Here is a 24,401-nt window from a genome sequence, read left to right as displayed (position 1 = left end):
AACTTTATAGGGTCTCAAAACTAGCACATATCCTTAATCATATAACTGTTGTAACGTTTCTCAACCTGTCCTATAACCCATCAAAGACCTAATGCCAAGCCGTGTCGAACCTCGCTATCATAAACACAACCTTCGTTTTTATTCCGACTTTTACTAACGTACTAACAGAGACACATCCTGGTAATGACGAAGCGAGGACAACAGCTAATCTATAAGGGCGTGCCGTTCTGCTTATAATTATCATCTGAAAGATGACAAGAATCTCGGCCAAGAAGCTACTACAGTGGAGTCTCGATAGTAGCATATGGTCGGGAACGGATTTTCGTGTGCTACTATCGAGAATATGCTTGTATCGAGAACAAATTTGCCCGTACCGACTCGTTTGGGATTGCCCAACTATATGCTACAATCGAGGATATGCTATTATCGAGAATGCTACTATCGGGACTCCACTGTAGTAATGCAGTCACAGTATATCACTCGGTTTATTGTCTCATAAATTGTAGCTTTTTCAAATCCCGAATTGGGAACTTTGAACCGCAGCATGAGATTATGAAAGGTTTATAAGACATTGCCTTTATAGAAGGAAACATTTCTCTACAATGATACTTGCACTAGCCTGGTATGATGCAGGAATTGGATAGGCTCTTAAGCCTGAATATGCATACGGATATCCGGATACACCATAGTGCCCATTCTACATTGCTCTAGACGAAGGAGGGATTGTGGTTAAATTACAAAGCATGGAGCTCTTTGCGCATTGCGAAATGGTAGTAGCGATTCAGATGGCGAAGAGGTCTTCCACGGAATCTGGAGATATGATATTGTTTCCCACTCCAAAGAAATGAAATGAATGAAGACAAGAGGCTGAATTAATGTAAGAAATGAAACGCTAAAGGAACGCTTTTATATAATAAATCGATGCGAAGCCAACACCCTGCCAGTAATACAGTACAAGAAGAAGAAAAGAAGTAAGATAAAGAAGAAAAAAGAACTTTAGTAAAGTGGTTAGTCGCTCCTCAAAATAAGTTAAAATATAAGGATTATATGGTTAATTGTAAGGGAAATCCCTAGTCAAAAAGAAAGAAAAATCCAAACCCCACATAACTCATGGTATCATATCCGCACAATAAAAGAATACAGAGGGTCATCTCTGTACCCCTTTACCCTTCCCCTTTTTTTTCGAGGACAAAGAGCTTGAGTTTCCGTCACCGGCTGCCTGAAGGAGCATCTTCAATCGCTCCTCCGCGCTCACGCCTTTCGACACCTCACTACTTCCTTTGCTGCTCCTACCGCCGAAGAATCCAGCCCAACTCCCTGCGCTGTGGCGCCACGTACTCGGCGGCTTTGAGTTCGCTGGATGGGAGCCTACCGGGCTTGTACCCCCACCGTCTTTATCGCTCCCGCTGGGTGGCGAGGGATAAAGGGCCGAGTTGTCTGTCTCGCGGGCCATGAACGCAGCCAAAGTTCCCGATGATGCCCGTCTTGACCACATACCACTTGGCCGCCGCGGAGACATCAACGGCGACATAGGGCGGGGTGAGATGCTACCTTCGAGATGCTGCTGTGCGGTGTACATGGGACTGGTCAAGCTCACCCCCGTCGCCGTTTTGGGCGCAATGGGAAAGTAGCTGCCGCTCGCGCTGATTTGCTCGTTGCTTGGACTTGGGAGGATAGTGCGAAGTTGTAGATGCGGGCTTGAGACACCGCGATTATGAGTATACGACGTGCTTGCCCTAGAGACAGTTGGGGAGTTGAGTAGCAGCGTTGACGACGTTGATAGGCGCCGCCGGGGGGGGGACCATGATGACGATGCGTCCATGGTAGTCCGGGAGGATGAGGATTCGCCAAGGTCGAGATCCAGGCGGGACATTAATGTTTGAACGGACAGCGGCCGCGAGACGGGGCGCATCTCAGGGGAGCGGACATTCCGAAAGCGGACTTCAATCTCGTGGGCTTTGTCGGCGAGGAGTGTGTGCAATCGTGGATAGTGCTTCTTGTGCGCAGACGAGAGTGGTGACAAGCGTTCCTGCACAGGGAGCATCTCATCGATCGCGAGTAGCATCGTAATGATAGATGTGAGGGATGTGTGAGTGGCCTCTGCGGCCGCGGCAAGCGCATCTGCTGTAGAGCCTATACCAGAATATCATTAGCATCCCACAGGACGATACCATGCTCTATCTATACCCACCTCCTTTCAACCCCACAGCCTCCGCGTCTAATCTCTCGGTCCGCATCTTGGTCGTCTTGAAAGCCTGGCTAGTCAGCTTGTCCGCCTCCTTTATCATCGCGTCAATCTCAGCCTGCGCGTCTGTGAGCGCATCGACTTCAGTTCGTAAGCTCGTCTGATACTCCTCGCATAGCTTGCCCACAGCATCGAGTGCAGTCGTGACTGCACGTATGATCGAGTCAGCTCAATCGATTGGATACCATCACCAGAGGTGAAGAGAAGTGCAGGTTACCAGCGGGGTCGATAGCTTTCAAGATCCCATCGAATGAGAAAGAGTCAATGGACGGGAGCGCAGTGTCCTCGATATCGTCATTCTGTATGTTGTCGAGGTCTGGGTTAGTAATGTGGTTCATGTGTAGTGGGTATGCAGGCACGTCGATAATGTGGGCGAAGAGATGGGGTTATGTGACCCCCTGTTGGCGGGGGGAGGGGGGAGGCGAGACGAGACGGGGGGAGGGATGACAAACACACCTCGTGCAAAGGGGAGGCATTTCTAGAAACAGCTGGTCCCGGGTTATAGCTTTTGACAATAACGGGCGTATCCACCACAGCGCTCCTGGTATGGCGATGTCCATACCTGTGTCTATTGCCTCCCAACGCCCCATTCCCGTTGCTGCTTCCATTTAGCAGGGTATCGCCAGATATCGACGCGCTCCGGTGATGACGATTGTTACTACTGGTATTATTGGCAATCCCTGGATGGACGTCGTTCGCTGTAGAGGAATTTGAGCGCTCTCGGTTTTCCCGGTTCGCATTTTCGGCGCTCCACAGACTGAGGAAGGTGCTGAATGTGGTAGACGCAGGGAGCGAGTGACGGCGGGTAAGGCGGAGAAGCGAGGCCTGGGCAGTTTCGGGGGGGGTTCCAGAGCTGTTGGAGGAGTCTGGCATGCCGAATCAGCGGTGACGGCGGGGGTGGGGGGGGAGGGGAGGTGTGCAGAGCTGGTATGTAGGTGTCCTAACTGGAGACAGCCCGGAGACACACCACGATAGAGATCGAGGAACAGATAGAGGTTCGTTCGACAGAAGAGGTTCTCGTGGAGATTGACAGGGTAGATTTTCTCTAATGTAGTATCGCGTATGGCATGTGTCGGGCTGTTTTCTTTCTTTTTCCCTGACCTGCTTGGAGCTGCTTGGAGCTGCTGAGCTGCTGCCCACCTCTGTGTGGGGAGTTAGGGCCCTGTTGGGTAGGTAAGTAGTCACTACTTTAGTTGTCAACGTGTTCGTGCATATCGTTGGTCCACAAACGAACATCAGGAATGAGGTCAATTTCATATCATCCTTTCTGGATCAATGGCGAACCTGGATCAATGGCAAAACCCGCATTTATTGGTCAATCAAACCAGAAGGACCTCACCGGCCCATTTGCAAAGAGTCTGTTTTTAATTAATTCTGTGCCCGTAGGCCATCTCCAATATATAATAAAAAACAAACAAGTAGAAAAACAAACAAGTAGAAAAACAAACAAGTAGAAAAACAAACAAGTAGAATCATGACTTACATATGTAGATCTAGAGCAACCCCGATAAGAAATAGATCGCAAAGAATAATTACCAAATAAGGAAAGTGTCTAGCCGTTTTTCATAGGCGGGTGAGATAACATGATCCTGCCCAGGTGAGAGAGCATGTCTTCGTGCCCAGCCTTCTTGTGATTGGCTGTTAACTACAGAATTACGCAGCGAAAGCATATTTCTTGGCGCCAAGTGAATGGCCTGGGCACGAGATAGGACCCTGCGGGCCGGGTGAGACAGTATGATCTTGCACCATTTGCCCTTAGTAGGTACTCTAATTGGCCATTCGCCATTAACCTAGAAATACTCTATGTAGATTCCCCGTTGATGAGGATGTGTTTCTATCACCTTGCAGGACAATTGCTTTGTGCCCAAATGTCTTGCGTGCATGACTTCTATGGATGCACCCCGCAAATGCAGCCATAACCACCTGAGACACATGACATCCGTGTGGGGCATCTCTTGAGTTTTTCGGGAAGGGTGCGATTAAGGTGATTTCGAGATAATTCTTTTTTTTGTTCTATTTTCTTTTTTTTGAGCTTCAGATAATTACCTTCGTTAATAGCTCTGACTGTAAGGAATTGGAATAATACAATGATAATATCAGTATGTATGTGTATTTGCACCGATATCCAGCGCAAGTGCCTACGTAGTAGCTAATTATAGCGCCGAAATATCTAATGTCTATATCAAACAAACGCCAGTGAAAACAAAGCCAACAAAGGAAATACTATACAGATATCCCTTCTTTTATCTCCTCATGCAGTTCATCCACCCATTGCCAACATAAGAATTTCCAGTTAAGTTCCCCTCTCCAAAACAAGCCATACCCGCTCCCCTCTCCGTCTTCCCCTTCAGCCATTAGTGCCCCTGTCTTCGGAACCTTCTGTGCAAATACAACAACCCCAACTCTGCTATGAAGCAGAGCCATGGCACACATAACGCATGGTTCATGGGAGAGGTATACATGCATATTATGACATAGATACCCCTCTCCATTTTCTCCATTCTCCGCAGTCTCTCCCGACTCAAATGGAGCTATGGTGATAGTGGTGGTCGTAGTTTTGGCCTCAAAGTATACTCTCTCAAGCTCCGTCAAGGGTCTACATGGATTGTTTGGCATGACCTCTTCACCTGTTTCAAGTCTTTTCTGTGCAACCATAGCAACAGCTCTCATCACTGCATGATTAAGCGGGTTTCCCCACTCTTTATCGCCCTTACACCTTCCGTCTCCAGCAGCAGCCACAACTTCGCCCGTCTCTGGATTAACAATAACGCATCCAAAAGGCTCCCCAATATCCAGGTCTGCAACTGCAGCTCCAACACTCCGGGCAATTTGTATGTACTCACCCGCCCTCCCTAGCTTATTTGCCGCGTTCTCTACAATCGCCGGATGTGGCCCGTAGGGGTTCCCGCGCTTGTACACTGTCGGCCAGTATTTCTCTGACCATTCCTGCGCCTGTGCGGCCGAGATGGGCTGGCATGATGGGACAGGAATAATACTGATTTGTGGGCCCTCTGCTCCGTCTTCCATGAACACAGGAAGTGCGGACAAGAACGATTGAAGCCCGGGAAGGGCTATGGCCTCGGTAGGGCAGACGAGCATGTACATAACAGCCGATTTTGTTGTGGTAATAGGTGGGATCTTCTCGGCCACCGAGGCAGGAAGAAAGGAAGGCTTTACCAGGCGGCGGAGGTGCTGCAGCGGGTGGAACTCAGGGAGTAATTCACGGAGAGAGTTAAGGACGGAGTTGACTGATTTTGCAGGTATAGGTAGGATGTAAATTTCGGCTTTGGAAAAAGTAATGAGGTTACTACATAGGGCTTGAACGCAAGGTTATTGAGAAGAAGGGTTGGTACTGGTTTGGACAGCTGCCTTCAATTCGTCTAGAGTTCGGAGAGGAACAAGCTTTCCGGTAGGAATTTGAACATCTTGTGTGGTTTTATGGATATAGAAAGGTTTATCGTTAATCTCGTATGGTTGAAGTACATCCTCTGAGGGAATCTGGGAAGTCATGATTTGCTGTCGTTGAAGGCGCTGAACGAGTGGCTTTCGGCGGTCAAGACGAACGTTTAGATCATGCGTGGTGGGGTACTTTATTTTTCTGGGGTTAGGGTTTTGCGGGGTCTTATCGATAGCAGGGACACACGTGCCAGGGCTCAGGGGTAGAAAAAGCAAACGGCACCTTCCGGAGGTATAACTTGAAGCCTGAGGCCTGGCAGGCTGTAGGAGGGCTGAAGTTTTGCTTGGGCGTAGAGTAATTGAGGCATAACGCATAGATATGTGCTTTCCGCCTCCAAGCACCGTCGAGTGTGAGTGTTTGATGAAGGTAGATCTTCAGTTAACTCTATTTTCCATTGGGCCCCAGTTATCTGCGCGCCAAGTCTATTACACTGCCGCACTATTAGAGGGTTAGGGTTACCTGCCTTCAAGACACCTGGCTGATTTGGGCCAACTTTAGTACTACTGATTAAGAGTTCTCATCTCGTCCTCCCACCCTGTTCAACAATTCTCTCCTCCCTCTCATAAACGCCTCCAGCTTCTCAAAAAAAACTGGAGTAGCTTCACACCTAAGTCACCAGGCAGCAGCACCGGTTGCGCCCCTGTAATTCCTGATTTTAGAGCACTGCATTTGTTTACTTAGCTTCCCTACACCCACGACTATGCGCCAATTAAATCCTCTCGGTTCGTCCTCGGCCGGTGTACTCCTCGTCTCATTCCTCTCTCTCGTCCAGATCGCCAAAGCTGTTAAACACGAGAATTTCAAAACCTGCGCGCAGTCCGGCTTCTGCAAGCGTAATCGAGCTCTCGCCGACCAAGCTACTGCTGCTGGAGCCTCTCGGACATCACCATACGAGCTAGATGCGGAAACCGTGGCTCTTAAGGATGGCGTTCTTACAGCTACCATTCTGAAGAACATTGGCGAGGAGAACGTGGAGCTTCCTCTCGTCTTCTCGTTCTTGGACAATGGCGTTGCGAGAGTTACAATTGATGAGGCAGAGCGCATGACTGGCCAGATTGAGCTCAGACATGGGAGTACAGCAAGAAAGGAGCGCTATAACGAGGCGGCCAAGTGGGCGTTGGTAGGAGGGGAGAATTTCCATAAAGATGCCATCATTAAGACAGAAGACGGGGTCACTAGTGTTGCATATGGCCCTGCAGGTTACCAGGTGAAGATCACACATAAACCATTTAGCGTGAAGTTCCTGAAAGATGGTGAAGCCCAAGTGGTACTGAACGAGAGGAGCTTTATGAATATAGAGCACTGGAGGCCAAAGCCGGAGGATAGCGATGGTAATAAAGGTGATGATACATGGTGGGAGGAGGCTTTTGGAGGAAATACCGACAGCAAACCCAGAGGTACCAAGCCCCCAATCAAATAGTCAGCAATCAATCACTAAACCCTGAAAAGGTCCTGAATCTGTTGCTATGGACATTACTTTCCCCGGTTATGACCACGTCTATGGTATTCCTGAGCATGCTAGTAGTCTATCGCTCAAGGAGACTCGTGGTGGCGAGGGTAATTATAACGAGCCATACCGCCTTTATAACGCAGATGTATTCGAGTACGAGATTGATTCTCCTATGACCCTTTATGGTTCTATCCCATTTATGCAGGCTCAGAAGAAGGGATCTACAGTTGGTGTCTTCTGGCTCAATGCTGCCGAAACCTGGATCGATATTGTCAAACAAAAGACCAACGTGAATGCCCTTTCGCCCGAAAGAGCAACTACACAGACACATTGGATGTCCGAAAGCGGACTTTTGGATATCTTTGTGCTTCCGGGCCCCAATTCAGCCTGGTTGTATAAGCAATATGGTGATCTTACAGGTTTCACTGCGTTGCCAGCAGCTTTCTCAATTGCCTACCATCAATGCAGGTGGAACTATGTTTCTCAAGATGATGTTAAGGATGTTGACCGCAAGTTTGATAAATTCGATATTCCATACGATGTTATTTGGTTGGATATTGAGTACACCGACAGTAAGAAGTACTTTACTTGGGACCCTTTGACCTTCAACGATCCTGAAACTATGCTCAAAACATTGGATAAACGGGAGAGAAAGGTAAGACTGCTAGATCCGGATGTTTAAGATCCTTACTGACTAATATAGCTTGTGGCTATTATTGATCCCCACATCAAAAACGACAAGAATTATGACATTGGCAATGAGCTTGTGGACAAAGGTTTTGGTGTCATGGATAAAACTGGTAAAAAAATCTATGAGGGCTGGTGTTGGCCTGGTTCTTCCCACTGGATTGATTGTTTCAACCCTGCCGCAAGGGCATGGTGGAAGACACTCTTTGACTTCAAAAAGTTCGTTGGTTCTATGCCAAATACATGGATCTGGAATGATATGAACGAGCCTTCTGTTTTCAACGGCCCAGAAACCACAATGCCAAAAGACAACATCCACTATGATAACTGGGAGCACAGGGACGTGCACAATTTGAACGGAATGACACTCCACAATGCAACATATGAAGCCCTCAAGACCCGTCTTGGTCCAGGAAAAGAGCGAAGACCATTTGTGTTGACCAGGTCCTACTTCGCCGGCTCTCAGAGAACTGCAGCAATGTGGACTGGTGATAACCAGGCAGACTGGGACCATCTTGCCCAGGCATTGCCTATGCTACTCGCTCAAGGTATCGCCGGTATGCCCTTCGCTGGAGCTGATGTCGGCGGCTTCTTTGGAAACCCCAGCAAAGAGCTCCTAACCCGTTGGTACCAAGCCGGTGCCTTCTACCCCTTCTTCCGCGGCCACGCTCACATCGACGCTAAACGCCGAGAGCCATATCTCGCAGGAGAGCCCTACACTTCCATAATCCGAGATGCCATCCGCCTTCGTTACTCTCTTCTCCCCGCCTGGTATACCGCTTTCCATCGCGCCTCATGGGAAGGAATGCCAATTTTGCGTCCCCACTTTGTCATGTTCCCTGATGATGAGGCTGGATTCGCGATTGACGACCAGTTCTACCTCGGTGACACTGGTATCCTCGTTAAACCCATTGTTTCCGAGGGTGTCACGGAGACTTCAGTTTATATCCCTGAGGAAAACATGGTGTACTACGATTACTTCGACTACACCATGTACAACGGCAAGGGCGTCTACTCTGTTCCTGCGCCTCTGGGCTCTATTCCAATGCTGATGCGCAGCGGCCATATCATCCCGCGCAAGGACCGCCCACGTAGATCCTCTGGTTTGATGCGCTACGATCCATACACCCTCGTCGTGGCACTTGCTCCAGGAGGCGCTGGCGGTGTCCTCTATGTAGATGATGGCGAGACATATGACAACAAGGACGGCGCTTTCATTCACCGCTCATTCATATACAACCCGGGTGACAAGACACTCCGCTCAGGAAACTTGCACCCAGAACCGGCAAAGGCTGCCAAGTATGTCAAGGAGATGAGGGACGTGCGGGTTGAGAGGGTTATTTTGGTTGGGGTAACAGATGAGTGGAAGGATAAGAAGACGGTAGAGGTGAAGCAGGGAAGTAAGACGTGGGATGCAGAAGTTAAATTTGTAGAGGGCAAGGAGGGTAGGGCGAGCCATGTGATTGTGAGGAACCCGAGAGTCGCAATCGTGAAAGATTGGACTATCAATTTTGCATAGGTTTGATTTTGTGGAAGTGCTATGCTGAAGACTTATACCTAAGCGTCTTGTATTGTAGCAATAGTAGAATGGAATTTTGATGATTTCTTGCAATTGAGCTTTGGACTAAAATCGTGAATTTGCTGCGACCGATCTACCTACATCTAGCGCAATTGTAGAAATCTAAATCACTTGACCGAATCACCGTAACTCGCACACCAGGGACCTTTATAGCACACTTCACAAATCACAAAGAGAGACTGTAAACACCTGTATTTGATATTTATGGGCCCTCCCGTCCCGATGCAGTCCGTCCCACTCCGCTATACAAATCCTCCCATGCCTTCTATGTCCCGTGGCCTTAAACCGCCACAACTGGAGGTGCCTCCCCCGTCGCGCCAGCGAACCTCCTCCGCTTCTCCAGTAGGGCTTCCTTGCGCTCGTTCAGATACTTGATCTGGCGCTCCTCGACGTTCATGAGCCAGTAGCCGAAGGATCCGGTGATACCCGCATAGAGTGGGTAGTGCCACAGCGTCTCTTTAGAAAAGTAGGGGCGCATCTCGATTCCGAGCTGCCACCAGCGGACGGCCGCGCCTGTTCTCCGGTTAGTCAATGTCTGCGTGGGCGGGCAGGCAGGTGAAGAGACGGGGCAGGGGCGGGAGCAGTACCGAATGCGGCCCAACCGAGGATTTTTGACATTGTGTATATAGGTGTGAATGTGGTGGGTTTTGGTGGTGGTCAGGAGGGTAATTGGAGGGGGGAATCGAATTGAGGTTGAATACACCGTTGGGGTGAGGTGCGGTTGTAGTGATGACGGTGTCACGTGGTGGGCCGAGTGATGGGTCGTGGGGTGGGGTGGTGAGAATCCTTGTTCGCTTTGGGTTTGGAGGGGTTTTGCGGGTTGTGCCGGGGTTATTCTATTTTGGAGTGAGGCTTTTGGATGGATGGGGATGGACTCGAGATCCTCTGGACCACTAACTACATTTAGAGTACTCTACAGAATTTACCTACATGTATCTACTCTTTAGCATGTAGTAATAGACATGTAGTATTGTGGGTAAAGGTTTTGAAATAACAATTCGGCGATTAAAGCAGATTAACTGAGATGCCGAAAATCAATAAAGGTTGCTGATACAGTCTAGCACAGGGAATTCTTGGCCGGTAATTCAAGCTGAGAGTAAAGAATGTCAATAATGACAGATCTAAGGACACGCTAGGACTCGAGAAATTCGTTTTGTAAAGATTGAGCTCTCTTCATCCTTCGCTGCTTTCCCTATCTCAGATGCATTCCAAGATCATAATTGGTCTTATCCAGTCATCAGAATATGATCCTATTGCTCTTCTGAAGTATACAGATTCTTTAAACCGGAGCTTGATTGAACCATCCTTAAAAATTGATTCTGGACAAAACAATCATTGGTCGTTTAAGACGACGATGCGGCTCTGTTAAGGCGCTAACGACGTTGGAGGAGGGGTTGAGCTCGCGTGGGGATCCAAAGGTGGGGGTTTGGTAGCTGGATATATAGCTCTCGAGCTCCCACATTTAATTACTATACTTTACTATCGATTCGATTTCAAAGCCTGCCTGTATCCGAGGAAACGTCGCTGCCCGTTTTCCTAGAGGCTTGGGGTGCTACGGATAATACGTTTAGGTAATTGCAGGGTCCAGCTCTAAACCTCAACTATCTGCTTGGGGTTAATATAATCTACTACTTTAGTACAAACCGCCCATCTTACAACTCGAGAATAGTGATAATGGACCTAAACAACGTCAACCCAGAGGTATCCAAAAACCCCGACATGTATTTCCGTCTCCTCTCATCCTCCTCAGGACCTCGACTGGGCCGTCTTGCGCTTAATAAAGTCACTATCGACACGCCTTCGTTCATAGCCCCTGCCTCTCGCGGCGCAGTACCTCACCTCTCTCATGACAACCTTAGAGATCATACAGATATCAAAGGGATATATGTCGCCCTCGAAGATTGTACGTGCCTGTTACATCTACCCTCTCTTTTAACTATTCTTGCTAACTTTAAACCTAAACAGTTGTCGAAAAGTACCCTCCTAATGTCCCAATCTACAATCAAGCCGCAGGAAGCCTCCGAAACTTCACATCCACACCTTCAAAGACCCTTCTTATTCTCTCTGGCCGACGTGTGCCCCCTGTCACCACCGCCGCCTCGAACACAGATCATTCCCTGGCAATCCTGACCAGCGTTGGCTTCCGCATGCTCCCAATCGACGATTATGTTTCTGCCGTCTCCCGCCTGCGACCGGACATCGTCCTCGGCCTCCCAGACATTCCCTCCAGCGCCCCCGGCAAACACCGCGGGCCGAAGATGGTATTCCGGACGGACATGTGGCTTCAACAGCTTCTGAATAAGACAACAGTAACAGCTGATTACACCCCCCGTATCTTTGCGCCTCTGTTACCACTCGACTTCGAACAGCAGTCGTATTATATTGACACTCTCATGGATAAGATAGATAAGCTGTCCGGCCTCGCACTGTACGATAGCGCCCTTGCGGCCGAGCTCCCAGAGGAGTTAGAAAAACTCCCGCGGATGAGTGTGGATGACGCTGAAACCCCGCATAAAGTCCTGCAGCAGGTGCGCTGGGGTATTGACCTCTTCAATCTGGGTTTCATCACAACCGCTACCGATGCCGGAATTGCGCTGGATTTCGAGTTCCCAAGGCCCACAGCGGCGGGCGAAGAAATACGACCATTGGGCGTAGACCTGTGGGGCAAGGAACATGCCGCAGACCTTGAACCTCTAGGGCAGGGCTGTAACTGCTATGCATGTAGAAGGCATCACAAGGCGTATGTGCAGCATCTTTTGGTTGCGAAGGAGATGACGGCTTGGGTATTGCTACAGATACATAATACGAAGGTTATTGACCGGTTCTTTGCGGCTGTCCGGGGAAGTATTGAGCGTGGAAGCTTTGAAGAGGATGTGGCGATCTTTGGGAGGTTCTATGAGAGTGAAATGCCGGAAAGGAAGGGGCAGGGTCCTAGGTTTGTTTTCACATCTGTTTGCAGTGGTGGGTACGGACTAATAAAAGTGTAGATTGCGAGGATATCAGTTCAAGAGCCAAGGTGGAACGGGAAAGAAGAATCCAAAAAGCTTCACTAAGCTGGGCGCCGCAGGTGTGCCAGCGGGTGATATGAGGGAAGAGCTAGATGAGGCCGTGGAGAGCGGAGTGAAAGAGGCGGGGAATGAGCTAGAGGGCGGATTTGCGGAAAGGTTGAGCTAGATGACCTTTCTTTTGCCCAGGTTTGTGAATACTATATAGTTAATAAATGGACGGAGCTTTTGGGTATTCTATAAATTACATATATTTACTTGTAGTTTTGTTGTGGGAGTTGTAATCATGGCGAATCACTCGCGCAGATCTCACAAGCACCACTTACCAAAACCCCCGTACACTCTACATGTACCTACACATAGAATATCTTTCAACTTGGGCATCTGTCTGCCCTATCGTTATCCCGAGAACGGCCGAAATCCTACACCTCTTGGTAGATTCCAGTCGCTATAATATGTAGTTTCCCCCCATGTCGCGGTTCGAATACTACTACACCCCATCCCCTGTTCTTGAGCTCCCGCGAATTAGTACTCTCATTGCGATGTCTACCACATGAATCTTTGTCCCGCAGCATACATGTAGTATGAGTTGGCTAACAGAAAGACTAGGAAAGACTATACCGACTTTAGTCTCGTGCCCAGACTTTTGTCAACTCGTTCCTCGTGACCTTTCATCAAAATTATCGCACCAACCACCGTCTCACGGCAATACCATCATCACCACGATCATCTATAACGAGAGAGAAGTCTTCCCGTGAGCTAGTACCCGGTGCCATGCTGTATTGACCTGTCATTGCAGGTAGCAGAAAGTGATACACCGCAATGACTACGGGCCTACTGCACAGAGCAGCTTACTCCATGAGCACTTGTCCCTCTTAAATAACGCCGGGATATATCCTCCTCTCATGGATCGAAACCTAAAATGTCATGCCCCCTGGAGCTCTATTATCATCTAATTTAGCTCTTGTAAGGGTAACGATTCTGAGTTTTGTATGCACTAGATCCCTCCTCGGGCGAAAACAGGTTTCCCCCCGTTGTCAGATTCCATCATAAGTTATCACTCGATGAATCAACATCCTTCAAATTTGCAATATGATTAATAATGTACACGATATCCACTGACCATAAATGATAGTACTTCTAAGGACAGAAACTTCATTCGCCATCCAGGATTCCCGTCCATCACAAATCTCTCATTACATGAGTTAATCAAGAAAGGAATTAAACCCCAAAAGGCATAGCTACTTGCAAAAAGAACAAAAAAGAACAAAATTAACAAAACCCCAAATACGCCTTTCCTTTACGTCCTTTACAACTGCCCCACCCAGGACAAAACCAATGGTAAATAAACAAATAAACAAATAAACAACAGCAATAATATGGATTTTAAGCAGCATCGCTCCCGAATCTTCTATCCAGCTGCTTTAGCACATCCCGAACACTGCTGACCTCGACTTGCGGGCACCTTCCATCACCGCTCCGCACCATCAGCGGTCGTAGTAAACTTCCCAAGTCCGCCGTTGCTTCCCCGAACCCTCTATGCCTAGATAGTGCCTGGTAGGCTGCGCTAGCTGGTATAAAAGTTCCCTTTTCGTCGGTGGTGTCTTTAAGTGATTGCTTGTCGCCGCAACACCCGCCGCCACAGCATCCAGCAGGAGCGCCCGCGGGACGTGATTTGACTTTCGTGGCAACAGATTGACAGAAGAGAGTTGACATTGGGTCGTTCTTGCACTGAGCGCACCCACCAGGCGGACATCCGCTTCCTGTGCTTTTGGTCATTGGCGGGTACAGAGGCATTGGCTTTTCTACGTTGTGCCCCTCAAGACTTTGATCTCCTCTTGGGGGTGTAAGATTTGACAGAAGCGGAGGGAGTTTAGTGCTGTGGTGTTCTTCGGAGTCCTCTTCGTCGTCATCCATGTTCATCATCGCATTCGCTGCGGCCTCGGCGCAAACACAATGTGTGCCATCTGAGCAGAATCCACACGGATCTGCTGGCATATGTGAAATTACAGGGGAACCAGAGAAGGAAGGAGGGGCCGGGGGTGGTTTGGTCATATAGGTGAAGTCGGTTTCCAACTCATCTGGTGGGGTTAGTCCGACATTGCTGGATATTCGTGTGCGTTTAGGTGTGTTTTCGCTCGGAGACGTAGGGCGCTTCACTGGGTAGGCAGCCTCTACAGCCTCAGTGATACATGCACAGTTGCCATCCCTGGAACAGCGCCCACAACCAAGAGGATCCGGATTCTGAGGAAATTCGGAAGCGGCCTTATTCCTATTGCTTCTTCGGCGTATAGGAACTGAAGGTGCGGGCAGAGGAGCAGACCCAAGAATGTCTGATGGGGGAGACTTTTTATCACAAAGGATCCTATCCAAATCGTCTGTGCACGCGCAATTCGAGCTGCACGGGTTCTCATGTGAAGATGGTGCAGGAGATGCAACCTGTGTCGAATTGAAGCTTGCCACAGGAGCTGATGAATGCTGCTGTTGCTGTTGCTGTTGATCTACCTTGACTTGCCGTAGCAATTCTAGCTCTTTTTGGAGACACTCAACCTTGGTTTTATAGAGACTGTTTTCTTTTGCAAGCTCAGCATTGTTCATGACGAGCTGGTTGACCTGTTCTTGGTACTCAGTTATCTGTGTTGAAGTTTCAAGCTCGACTTCTTTGAGCTTATCCTCAAGTTCGTTCACACGCGCGGCACGGCGCTCGCGGAACGCTCGTTGGGCTGCTCGATTTTGTGCCTTTCTTTTCTATCAAAAAGAATATGAGCCCTAGTTTAAAGATATATAAAGGTATATTTAAGAACTTACTGTTGGCGGAGTATCTGTTGCGGGTTTTCGTCCAGGCTTTTGAACACAAGATGTCAATCATCGATACTCCATAATTTTTTGAAGGGACAACCAACCTTTGGCCGCGGTGGCACAATCCACTCCTTGTGTGTAACCACACCGGCTGGGCTTGGAGTATCATGGCTCATCACACTTACAGCTCTAGGAGCAAGAGTTGGCGGGCCCGGGCTACAGGCGGACATTGGCGAAGAAATCGCTGCATATGTATGGACAATTAGACCAAGTAATGTCTCGGGATACCGAGTGTTTAAGAGCGGAACTCACCGACTGGGGACTGAGAATCACCGGACATGGCGGCAACGGCGAATCAACACCAGCAGCAGTGCGAATAACGAGGAAGTGGCAAAGTCAGGTCGAGGGGGAATCATCAGACCAAAAGTGCGCGCCGGGGGGGTTTTGAGAGAGAGAGACCGCCTGTCTACCCTGGCGACAATGGGAAGGCTGTCTGTCGGATACCGTCGTGGGGTTGCGCGACGCTCTCAACTAATCAGATCCGGATGGATTGGATTAGATGGTCTGATAAAAACTCTGCACTCGAGCTAGAGTGGATGCGGTAGGGTATCCGCCAAAAGCTTCCAGAGAAAGACTGGTGCAGCAGGGGAAACAAGAAAAAAAAATCTGATAAGAGGTCTTGGGATACGAGAGGTCAGGGTTATCTTATCCGATCGCCCGATGCCCCCTTGGTTGACTACGCGTTTGACTCCTCGTGCGTATTCGTTTATGATCCTGGAGCAAAATCTAAATTGTTCAATCAGTAGAGTGGGGATTACTCCTTCATACCATTTTATTGATCCAGTATACGGTACTGTATGTACCTACATATGAGTGAGTGAGCAGTCAGCTATCATTAGATGAGTGATCAGCCACACAAGCGATCACTCGACACTCAAAGCATCTTGTTCTGGGGATGGGGAGTCTGGATTCTTAAAATGGGATATATAGAAGAAGATAACAAAAGGCCTAGCCAACGATGATTTATCAGCCGACGGAATAGAGTATCATGGCAGAGACCAGGGGCGCAAATATCCATATCCTTGCGATTCCTACTCAAACTCGGCGAATATCTCTCTAATTAGAGGAGACCACTCTGGACGGAAAAACATGTAGATCCTATCAGATACACGTACCTACAGCCACTCTGCAAAAGTGTTCGTGATTCCGATTTCGGAGTGAGACATTTCTCTATATGTAACTCTGGCGGACCATTAAAAAAACCCCAAGAGAAAACCTTTCCAGTCACCAATGGAGCCCGGAACCAATGAAGAATAAGATTAATGACCTATCTTCTTTTATATATAGTCACGAACTATATTATATATTTTTCGTTGTTTTAAATCTCTACATTAATAAATCAACGTCATGGGTGCGCGCGCCACACTGCGCACTGACATTAAAACTAAATCACGAACACTTTTGCTGAGTGGCTGTACATACCTAGAGTATATGTATGTATTTACAGGCTACATTACATTAACGTAAAGAGGGAACGAAGACCAGAAGAATCACAGCATGATGAGACCAATCCCGCTTCCGTTCTCTGCATCAATATCATTATTCTCATCAATACCACCTCTGATATATGCGGTTCGCCAGTTAAACAGATAATAATAAAGTTGCCCATCGCCTGCAGTGAATTTTTGATCATTCAAGAACAAGTTATTATCGAGCAGTGTAAGAGCATTAAAGACGTCAAATTTCAACTGATACGAGCTGTTAGAAATATCAGGATGCAATGGATGGAATCGACGCAAACCCTGTTGGCAATTATAAGCGCATCGTTTATCAGCGCGTTCAGCCGTATCTTCAGTTCTTTCTTGGACTCTTTGGGGGCGACTTCAGTGGCATAGTAGGAAAGATAAGCCGCGCAAATCTTCTTATGCTTGCTGCTACTGGATATCACTGAAGTCTCAAGCGCATAGAACGAAAAGAAATCCGTTATGCGTCCTCCATCCTGCCATGCAATTAGCACCCACCCACAGAGGCCGTACCGCAGCTGGAAGATCAATCAACCTCCACAACATAAGTATAAACGACTCTCTCCTCAGAATCACTAGCGTCTTTGTGTAGCAACCAATGCTCGGCTTCATTTATGTCGAATTCCGGTGCCATATCAAACCTTTCAAGATATCTCTTGAGTAGGTTGTGAGTGGCATCTAAATCCCTTGGTTCCATCTCTCTCAGTCCCTTGATACTTGTCCGCGACGGCAACCTAAATTTTGCAGTCTGCCTCGTCTGCGTGCTGCCATGAGGTAAAGAGCTAAACCCGACCTCATACAACTTTAGCCAATTCAAATACCTGTGAAAATACCTACAGGTACTGACTGGGCTGGGCAGCACGACCCCAGTGGTATAAACTGCGTTCCAACATTTCTCTACATCACAACGTCTTGCGATCTCTCCAATAAGGACGGGGGCTAGACGTTTCGACCGCAGCTTCTTGTGTATACATAAGAAGTTGATTCCAGAGCACCGAATGGTATTTTTACGTACCCTCAGGCTCGCCGGCACGCCTGAGATGAAGGCGACGAGTTTCCGAGATGCGGTAACTCGTACGCCGGCATACCACTCGGGAATCCAGCCAGGAGGTTTAAGGGCCCAGCTTAAGAAGGATATAGAGTAGTTGAAGCGGAACATAGCCTCATTGTCTTCTACGTAATGAGCTTTGAGAAGCTCATAGATCTCGTCCAGCTTGGAACGGTGTCAGGAAAGTACTCAGGGATTCTGTAGGAGCTTCTCACATGCTTCGGGTCATTGAGATCCATGGTGACCCATTCAAACCCATCCAGAAGCTCAACCCCATGAGGTGGAACCACTTCTGGATTTGTGTCCCGCACTGGACCATCTGGCTTTAAAGCCCCCTCTTCATCTTTCCACCCCCTCCCCATTAGTCCACTCCTCTAGACAATAAGCTCGAGGGAGGGACCCACCAAACCGAGCAATTGGCTGGGTGTTCCAGAATTTATAACTCTCCATGTCCTTCTTCCCACCAGTCAATTTGTCCTCCAATTTCATCAACCGCAACATCTCCTCGACTTGAGCTCTCTCCAGACTCGGATTCTTCTCCAATATCCGGTCTACTGCCATAGTATCCTCAGTTGGTGCAAGGACAGGGGAGGAAACGGTATTAGCTGTCTGGTGGCTACCACTACCGTTCTGCTCAATAATAAGAACTCTCTTCTTTTTCGACCTTTGCTTTTTCTTTCTGCTGTCTCCTAGTGTCTCGATAATACCACTATAGCCGTATTGTGACATCTCTTCGAACCTATCCCCGTTTGAGTCGTCTTGTGAAGGGAAAGAGGAGATAGCCGGTTCAATTGCTTTGGAATCTTTCGGCATGGTTGGAGAAGCTGCGGGGTGGATGGTGTAATGATATTCAGGGCGCGGGATCAGAATCACGATGCAGGTGGTTGTAGCTGTACATACATGATCAAGCGAGGGTGGGGCTCATTTGATAGCAAGGGTCTAAGTCTAACGTGCATGCCCGAGGCTATCCGAGTCACCTGCAGCGGAGTAGCATATTCAGTAATAACAGATTCTCGGTAGGGGCATATCGCTAGCCAACCTGGAACAAATGAATATGGACAAATTGGCGTTCGGACCATATGCTAATACCGAGCCTCCACTGTATAAAGAGGCTGGCCACAAATGGAGCCTACATTACGCGCAACTACAGCCTGCTCCGCAAGTATCAAGCATTGGAATGTCTTTTATTAGTGCCATCAGCGCCGATGACTCGGGGGGAGCAAGTATTGTATGGACCATAGACTTTCCATACCGGGCTTCGATAAGTGGGCTATAGGCATCTTTCAACGCACCTATAGCGCTTTGGTAAACACTGAAGGGCGTTAAGTTACGACATTCCAAGGCCATGCATGCATCACGGATCATATGTTTACAGCGGTCCCAGACCGCAAGGGAGTGCGCGGAATATGCTACTAAAGCCTCGAGAACTGCCAAGGTTCGAATTGTCAGCGAACACCCAGATACACTAGTATTTGCCTAGACAACAAGTGCTGGTCGAGCAACTGTGATTTTTGTGGAAGATGGGATGCGTGACATAGCACACGGCAGTGTACTGTAGGCTTTGTGGGGTGGGACAGAGTGTACCGAAGGCTCCAATCCCGGGGCTCAACTAGAGTCGTGGGGTCGATACCCCCGTATGACTTTGTGGATGAATTCTTCATTGAAGGAATGAGCTTCTTAGGGATTCCCCGAGCTTCTCTCGAGGCAGGGAAGTAGCGGAAGGTACATATTCGTCTGGGATATTATCTCTGATAGCTGGCTTTGAAGAGGCGCATCTCTCAGAGGTGGTGTGCTGTCTAGAAGAGAATGTTGCAGATGCCGAGTGATATTTCATGATGCGGATGTCGAGGACGTTTTTGGGCTGTTAGAAACCCCGGAACTTGGTAGAACATATTCAGATAAGGGTTTGTGGTAGTTAAGATTCTGATCTTGGGGCCTTAAAGCTCTATGTTTCATGGTGGTTGAGGTAGAGGCGTAGTAAGTATGTAGTGGCGATTATGGTCAAGACAAAAAACCTCAGCTCAACCCCTATATATATGCATGCAGACAACGTCAAGATTTTTTTATCTACAGTTTCCGGTAGAATTATTGCGAAAGTGGGTTCTCCGTGACCCTATAGTCCTATTGGCCCTTAAAAGATTTTTGCTACGAGCACAGACCAACAAAATCCACTCTTTTAGCTCTGACTTTCGCAATAATTCTACCGGAAACTATACTTTAAAAAGTTCTAGAAGGTTCTTCAGCTTATAATTCCATAATTCTGTTGCTTTTAAGTAGGTCACAAGTGGGTGGCGCTTCATGGTTGACGGATCATGGTAGTGGGCATGAAATATCTAGTCATTTTTGGGCCACTTGACGGTCTAGGGGATAAGCTTAGTTTGTGGTTATTATTCTGATATTTTTTTGTATATTGTGCTTCTATCTAGACTTGTCCGGGAACCTCACAAAATTACAGCCAGCAGCGAATTTTCATGATTTCCAAAATCATGAACTGTCTCCATCCATCCTTAGAATCGACATTCATTGGCATGTTGAGAGGATCCCACACTCAGTGTGCAATCACGTATCTTCCCTCATAATTTTGGGGCAAAACCGCCCAATGGCCTTATCTGCCATAAGCAGGGTTGATGGATGTCGCCGCGATCCATGCCTGGGCGGGAGTGGTGATGGTGCGGAGCTTGGGGTACCGCAACCAAACCTACTTTATACTTTACTTATGCTTTAAACACCACGGAAATGATTGCTTGGGCAGAAACTTGTACAAGTATAGATTAAAGCTGGCCATGCCCTATTAGATCAGGTGTCAGTGTTATTCCGAGTGAGCGCTTATGAACATATCATTCTGCGATCCAAAAACCCTCTTTAGAGGGTTTACGATAACACTGGAATTATTCTCACACTTAAAAACCAATTGAATACCCCTCACAGATCTCCGGGTGCCGAATTCAAGTGTGGGCCCTCGTCATATGAAGATACTCGAATTAAGAAATCAAACAAAATTGACTAAAAGGACAGATACCAATTGACCTATTGAAAATGTAAATTCTGTAGCTGCGTTAGGGTTATAGTGCTGACTGTTGTCGGTGGTGAAATGTTTATTTCGGAGGCGAAGCAGTCGTCACATTGCTCATCTCGATTATCACATCATGCCCTGAACTCGCCGCTACGCTTGTCCGGCTGTGGGCACTTGGACATTTAACACTTGGAGCCTTAACAGATGGACTTTTCGCTCCGCCCGGAGGGCCGCGGGCCGTATTGCTCGGCGCCGGAAAAGCCATAGGTGGAAGTCCCTTCTGGATCTTAAGGTCCCTCAACTTCTCAATCGCCTTACTGAGCTGCTCTACGAGCTCAGGGTCACGTGCCTCCGGACGTCTAAAAGGGGGACCGAAAGAGACCGGCGCGGCAGCTTTTTTGGCATGCCAACCGTCGGTATGGTTGTGCGGAAAAGCCAGTCGTCCTCAGTACGGAACGCAGTCCTGTATGTTGCATTCTGCTGGGTACTGCCCGGCGCTGCAATCCCTGTTTCGGCGAGTATGACCGGAAGTAAGACGAGGTCGCCGCCCACCCAGGGCTGAGTGCCTCTGAGGTTGACGATCTTGCAGCTGTACCAGGTAGGCGGGTTTCGGACGCTGTCGGTGTCTGCTCTTTTGTATGCAAGCCATTTACTGAAGACCTTCGGAGGGAAGTCCCAGATTGCTGTGCATTCATGGACCAGCGAATTCTTAAGCTCCGTTACGTCGTTGCTGGACGCTATAGTGTGGGCTTGCTCCAACATCTCAAGCATATCCATCTGCCCGAGCCGTTGAGAAAGTAGAATCGGGAGCTCTAAAGTGTAGTGCGCACCCTTGGGAATCCAGCGCTGTTCCATGGGCGAGTACAAGGGTGTGCAAAACATGACATAAGCAAAGTCGTGGCCGTTAAACCTCAGTGACATTTCAGAAACGCTGAGATCCTTGTCGTCGATATAGTCGTCGAATTTAGGGTCAAGCATCTAGATTACGACTCTGATAAATGCTAGTGCTGTTTGCACCCCAAGCCAGATCGCAGCTTGGTTTGTGGTTGTTCGTCGAACTTCCACATACTGGGAAATGTACCTAAGTTTGGTAAGAAGGGGTTCCAAAGGTTTGGTGTATTTCTTACCCGACGGCTATCACTGCTCCTGCTATTAGCGAAAACCCTCTGCAGGCCATCTCGTAGTATCCGGATACTGCATGAAGATTGCAAAAGACCGGGCCGTCATCTCCTTGTGCTGTATGCATTATAGCAAATTTGTTCAATTCAATCATCGGCTTGGGCTGCCCGTTGAATGTGGATTCCTCATACATTATTGACGGCGTTTGCTCTTTGATATAGACATACGCCCACGTTATCGACGAGATAGCCAGAGCACCGAACAATCCAAACGATGCGAATATTCGGGACCATGACCAGATGCTACTGACCGGGAGTATCGGGAAACTCGTCGCAGCTGCCGTGAGCAACAAAGACCCAAAGATGATGAGGAGTTTTGTCCAATTATCTCGGATTCCGTTCCCCCCGTTCAAGACAAGCGCACGGCCGTAAGTGTCAGGGTTAGATATCAAGCGGAAGCTCATGATTGAGGTCGGGAATGACTCTTGCGTGTGTCTCAGTCGCTTGACCATCTCGAATCTGACGACACCAAGACGCGTGGTCGTGGAAACGTAACTGATCTCGACAAGGTCCTCTCTTGGCAGCCTATCAGCTTCTGCTACGCCAAGGATGGCCCGTACTGGTGCTGTTGGACCCTGAACTGTAAGAGACTGTATTTACGAGGAAGATGGCAGTGAGGGGGGTCACCTGTGGGAAATGCTGGGTCCTGGCATGCTTTTGAGCCCATTGCCAGCTTTACCAACGCCCGAACATATCCCAAGATCCCGAGAAGAGAGCATGTTGCCACAGCTACTGAAAGATAACCTCTAGAGTAGTCGACTGAGTATCGCTCGACACTGTCCGTTGCAAAGAGACCAATAAGTGCGGCTAAATCTTGGGTGCCATCTGCGAGAACCTGGAAAGTACTGCTTCTATCTGTGACTGCCGGGTCTTGTGCAAGAACTTTAGGTAGAGCTCTGAAAGTCCAGCTAGTACATAGCAGTCCTAATATAAGGCCTCGAGCTGGGGTACTGAAGACCAGCAAAGACTCCCAAAGGGTTTTCGTTATCGATGGAGTAGGGCGACGCCGATAATTGGTATGAGATGGCTCTCTCTTCTCCATGTTTGAAAGTAAGGAGGGAGTTGAAACAAGAACGAGATCGTATTGGTCTTTAGAGGGAAGTAGGTATAATCTTTCCCCGCTCAACGAGATCCCTCTAGTACCGAGCAATCGCTCGGGGCTTTGCCTAAGGAGTGGTGACAACACAGCGAATTCGCTAGCACTAGCCACCGTCTTGGCCCCGCAACAAAAGGGTCAGCTTTTTAATCCATATTTTGGTGGATGCAGACCCAGTCCGGTCCGGGAACGCTATGGAGGTGCTGGTGGTGGTTGGTAGGTAGATAGGAACGATGCTAAGTGTCCGTAAATACATGTAGGTACAGTCGCACCTCGCTATCTCGTAATTCGATATCTCGGATCTCTTGCTGTCTCGTACGGATTTGCGGGACAGGTACTGCCCTTCTCCACCAAAAACTATTTGCTGTCTCGTATATTTGCTATCTCGTAGGGGTTTGGCTCCCAGAATAAGCTAACGACATAACGAGGTGCGACTGTACTAGTAGTGATAAGGGTGGGTGCAAAACGGTGCAGTAAGACTGGTGGGTATACTCGCGGCGGGCATGAAGTACCCGAATATGCAGCTGCAAGTTTTTGGTGTATTTTTGACTTCTACTCCAATGGAAATTGCAGATTAGGACGTGCATTTTCGGGTACTTGTTACCTGCTGCGAGTATGTAAAACGACGCTAGGACTCCAAAAAGCTAAGTACTCAAAGAATGGGAATTTATTAACTACTTTTAACCACCGTATTTGAGCCCTGCCGAAGCTAACTATCCTCCTCCTCCTCCTCCTCCTCCTCCTCCTCCTCCTCCTCCTCCTCCTCCTCATCTCTCCCTTCCCCCTCTCTCTTTGTCGTCGTCCTCTTCTACCCTCTTTACCACCTCCGGCAGCACCATCCCTCCCTCCTCTCGCTACATACCCCGCCCACGCCCTCTCCGCCTCCCTCCCCCACCTCTCCCTCTCCTCCTTATCCCCCGCCCCATCAGCACACCACGCCGCCACCACCCCCCTCCACAACCACATGACCCTCATCTCCGCCCACGGCGGCCCACCCTCTCCCACACCAGAGCGCGTGGATGTCGGTGCCGGGTGTGCGCAGGAGGAGGGCGTAGGCGCGGCGCGCGGGGGGGAGGTCGTTGTGTGAGAGGGCGTGGTGGAGGAGGGTGCTGGCGGTGAGGGGCGTGGGTGGGATGGAGTGCGTGGTGAGGTGCGTGAGGATGTGGGCGGGCGGGCGGGGGCCGGAGTGGAGTGGGTTTTGTTGCAAGATAAATCGTTTTGCCAACAACTCTTGGTTTTCAAATACAACAGAACTCTTATTATATGAATTGGTTGATATGAACTCTTTTTTTTTTTTTTTCAAGTCATGCGATTTTTATTT

At 48.6% G+C, this 24,401-nt stretch overlaps 7 protein-coding genes across 7 annotated transcripts; 2 read left to right on the top strand and 5 right to left on the bottom strand.

Moving 5' to 3' along the window:
- Window positions 1–1,147: 1,147 nt before the first annotated feature.
- Window positions 1,148–5,755, bottom strand: H6S33_003981 (uncharacterized protein; the record flags this gene model as incomplete). Its single annotated transcript, XM_044835338.1, has 6 exons — window positions 1,148–2,133; window positions 2,192–2,392; window positions 2,463–2,544; window positions 2,702–3,111; window positions 4,720–5,529; window positions 5,599–5,755. 6 exons carry the CDS (start codon window positions 5,753–5,755, stop codon window positions 1,148–1,150), a joined length of 2,646 nt encoding a protein of 881 aa, XP_044691515.1.
- A 647-nt stretch (window positions 5,756–6,402) lies between these two features.
- On the top strand, window positions 6,403–9,358 carry H6S33_003980 (uncharacterized protein; the record flags this gene model as incomplete). The annotated part of the gene is made up of 3 exons (XM_044835337.1): window positions 6,403–7,099; window positions 7,152–7,807; window positions 7,856–9,358. 3 exons carry the CDS (start codon window positions 6,403–6,405, stop codon window positions 9,356–9,358), a joined length of 2,856 nt encoding a protein of 951 aa, XP_044691514.1.
- Window positions 9,359–9,698: 340 nt separating this feature from the next.
- On the bottom strand, window positions 9,699–10,036 carry H6S33_003979 (uncharacterized protein; the record flags this gene model as incomplete). The annotated part of the gene is made up of 2 exons (XM_044835335.1): window positions 9,699–9,931; window positions 10,006–10,036. The coding sequence occupies 2 exons, from the start codon at window positions 10,034–10,036 to the stop codon at window positions 9,699–9,701; spliced, it is 264 nt and encodes an 87-aa protein (XP_044691513.1).
- Window positions 10,037–11,092: 1,056 nt separating this feature from the next.
- Window positions 11,093–12,592, top strand: H6S33_003978 (uncharacterized protein; the record flags this gene model as incomplete). Its single annotated transcript, XM_044835334.1, has 3 exons — window positions 11,093–11,321; window positions 11,384–12,353; window positions 12,406–12,592. The coding sequence occupies 3 exons, from the start codon at window positions 11,093–11,095 to the stop codon at window positions 12,590–12,592; spliced, it is 1,386 nt and encodes a 461-aa protein (XP_044691512.1).
- Window positions 12,593–13,809: 1,217 nt separating this feature from the next.
- H6S33_003977 (uncharacterized protein) lies at window positions 13,810–15,562 on the bottom strand (the record flags this gene model as incomplete). Its single annotated transcript, XM_044835333.1, has 4 exons — window positions 13,810–15,171; window positions 15,232–15,267; window positions 15,327–15,466; window positions 15,535–15,562. The coding sequence occupies 4 exons, from the start codon at window positions 15,560–15,562 to the stop codon at window positions 13,810–13,812; spliced, it is 1,566 nt and encodes a 521-aa protein (XP_044691511.1).
- Window positions 15,563–16,772: 1,210 nt separating this feature from the next.
- On the bottom strand, window positions 16,773–18,606 carry H6S33_003976 (uncharacterized protein; the record flags this gene model as incomplete). The annotated part of the gene is made up of 6 exons (XM_044835332.1): window positions 16,773–16,970; window positions 17,024–17,221; window positions 17,281–17,538; window positions 17,761–17,958; window positions 18,009–18,136; window positions 18,198–18,606. 6 exons carry the CDS (start codon window positions 18,604–18,606, stop codon window positions 16,773–16,775), a joined length of 1,389 nt encoding a protein of 462 aa, XP_044691510.1.
- Window positions 18,607–20,888: 2,282 nt separating this feature from the next.
- On the bottom strand, window positions 20,889–23,026 carry H6S33_003975 (uncharacterized protein; the record flags this gene model as incomplete). Its single annotated transcript, XM_044835331.1, has 5 exons — window positions 20,889–21,199; window positions 21,259–21,784; window positions 21,866–21,887; window positions 21,934–22,549; window positions 22,612–23,026. 5 exons carry the CDS (start codon window positions 23,024–23,026, stop codon window positions 20,889–20,891), a joined length of 1,890 nt encoding a protein of 629 aa, XP_044691509.1.
- Window positions 23,027–24,401: the final 1,375 nt, after the last annotated feature.

The sequence above is a fragment of the Morchella sextelata genome, assembly GCF_020137385.1.
Source record: "Morchella sextelata strain SCLS chromosome Unknown scls_16, whole genome shotgun sequence".
NCBI lineage: Eukaryota > Fungi > Ascomycota > Pezizomycetes > Pezizales > Morchellaceae > Morchella > Morchella sextelata.
The sequence above is the reverse complement of the archived record's forward strand: the minus strand, read 5'-3'. Positions and strand labels throughout refer to the sequence as shown.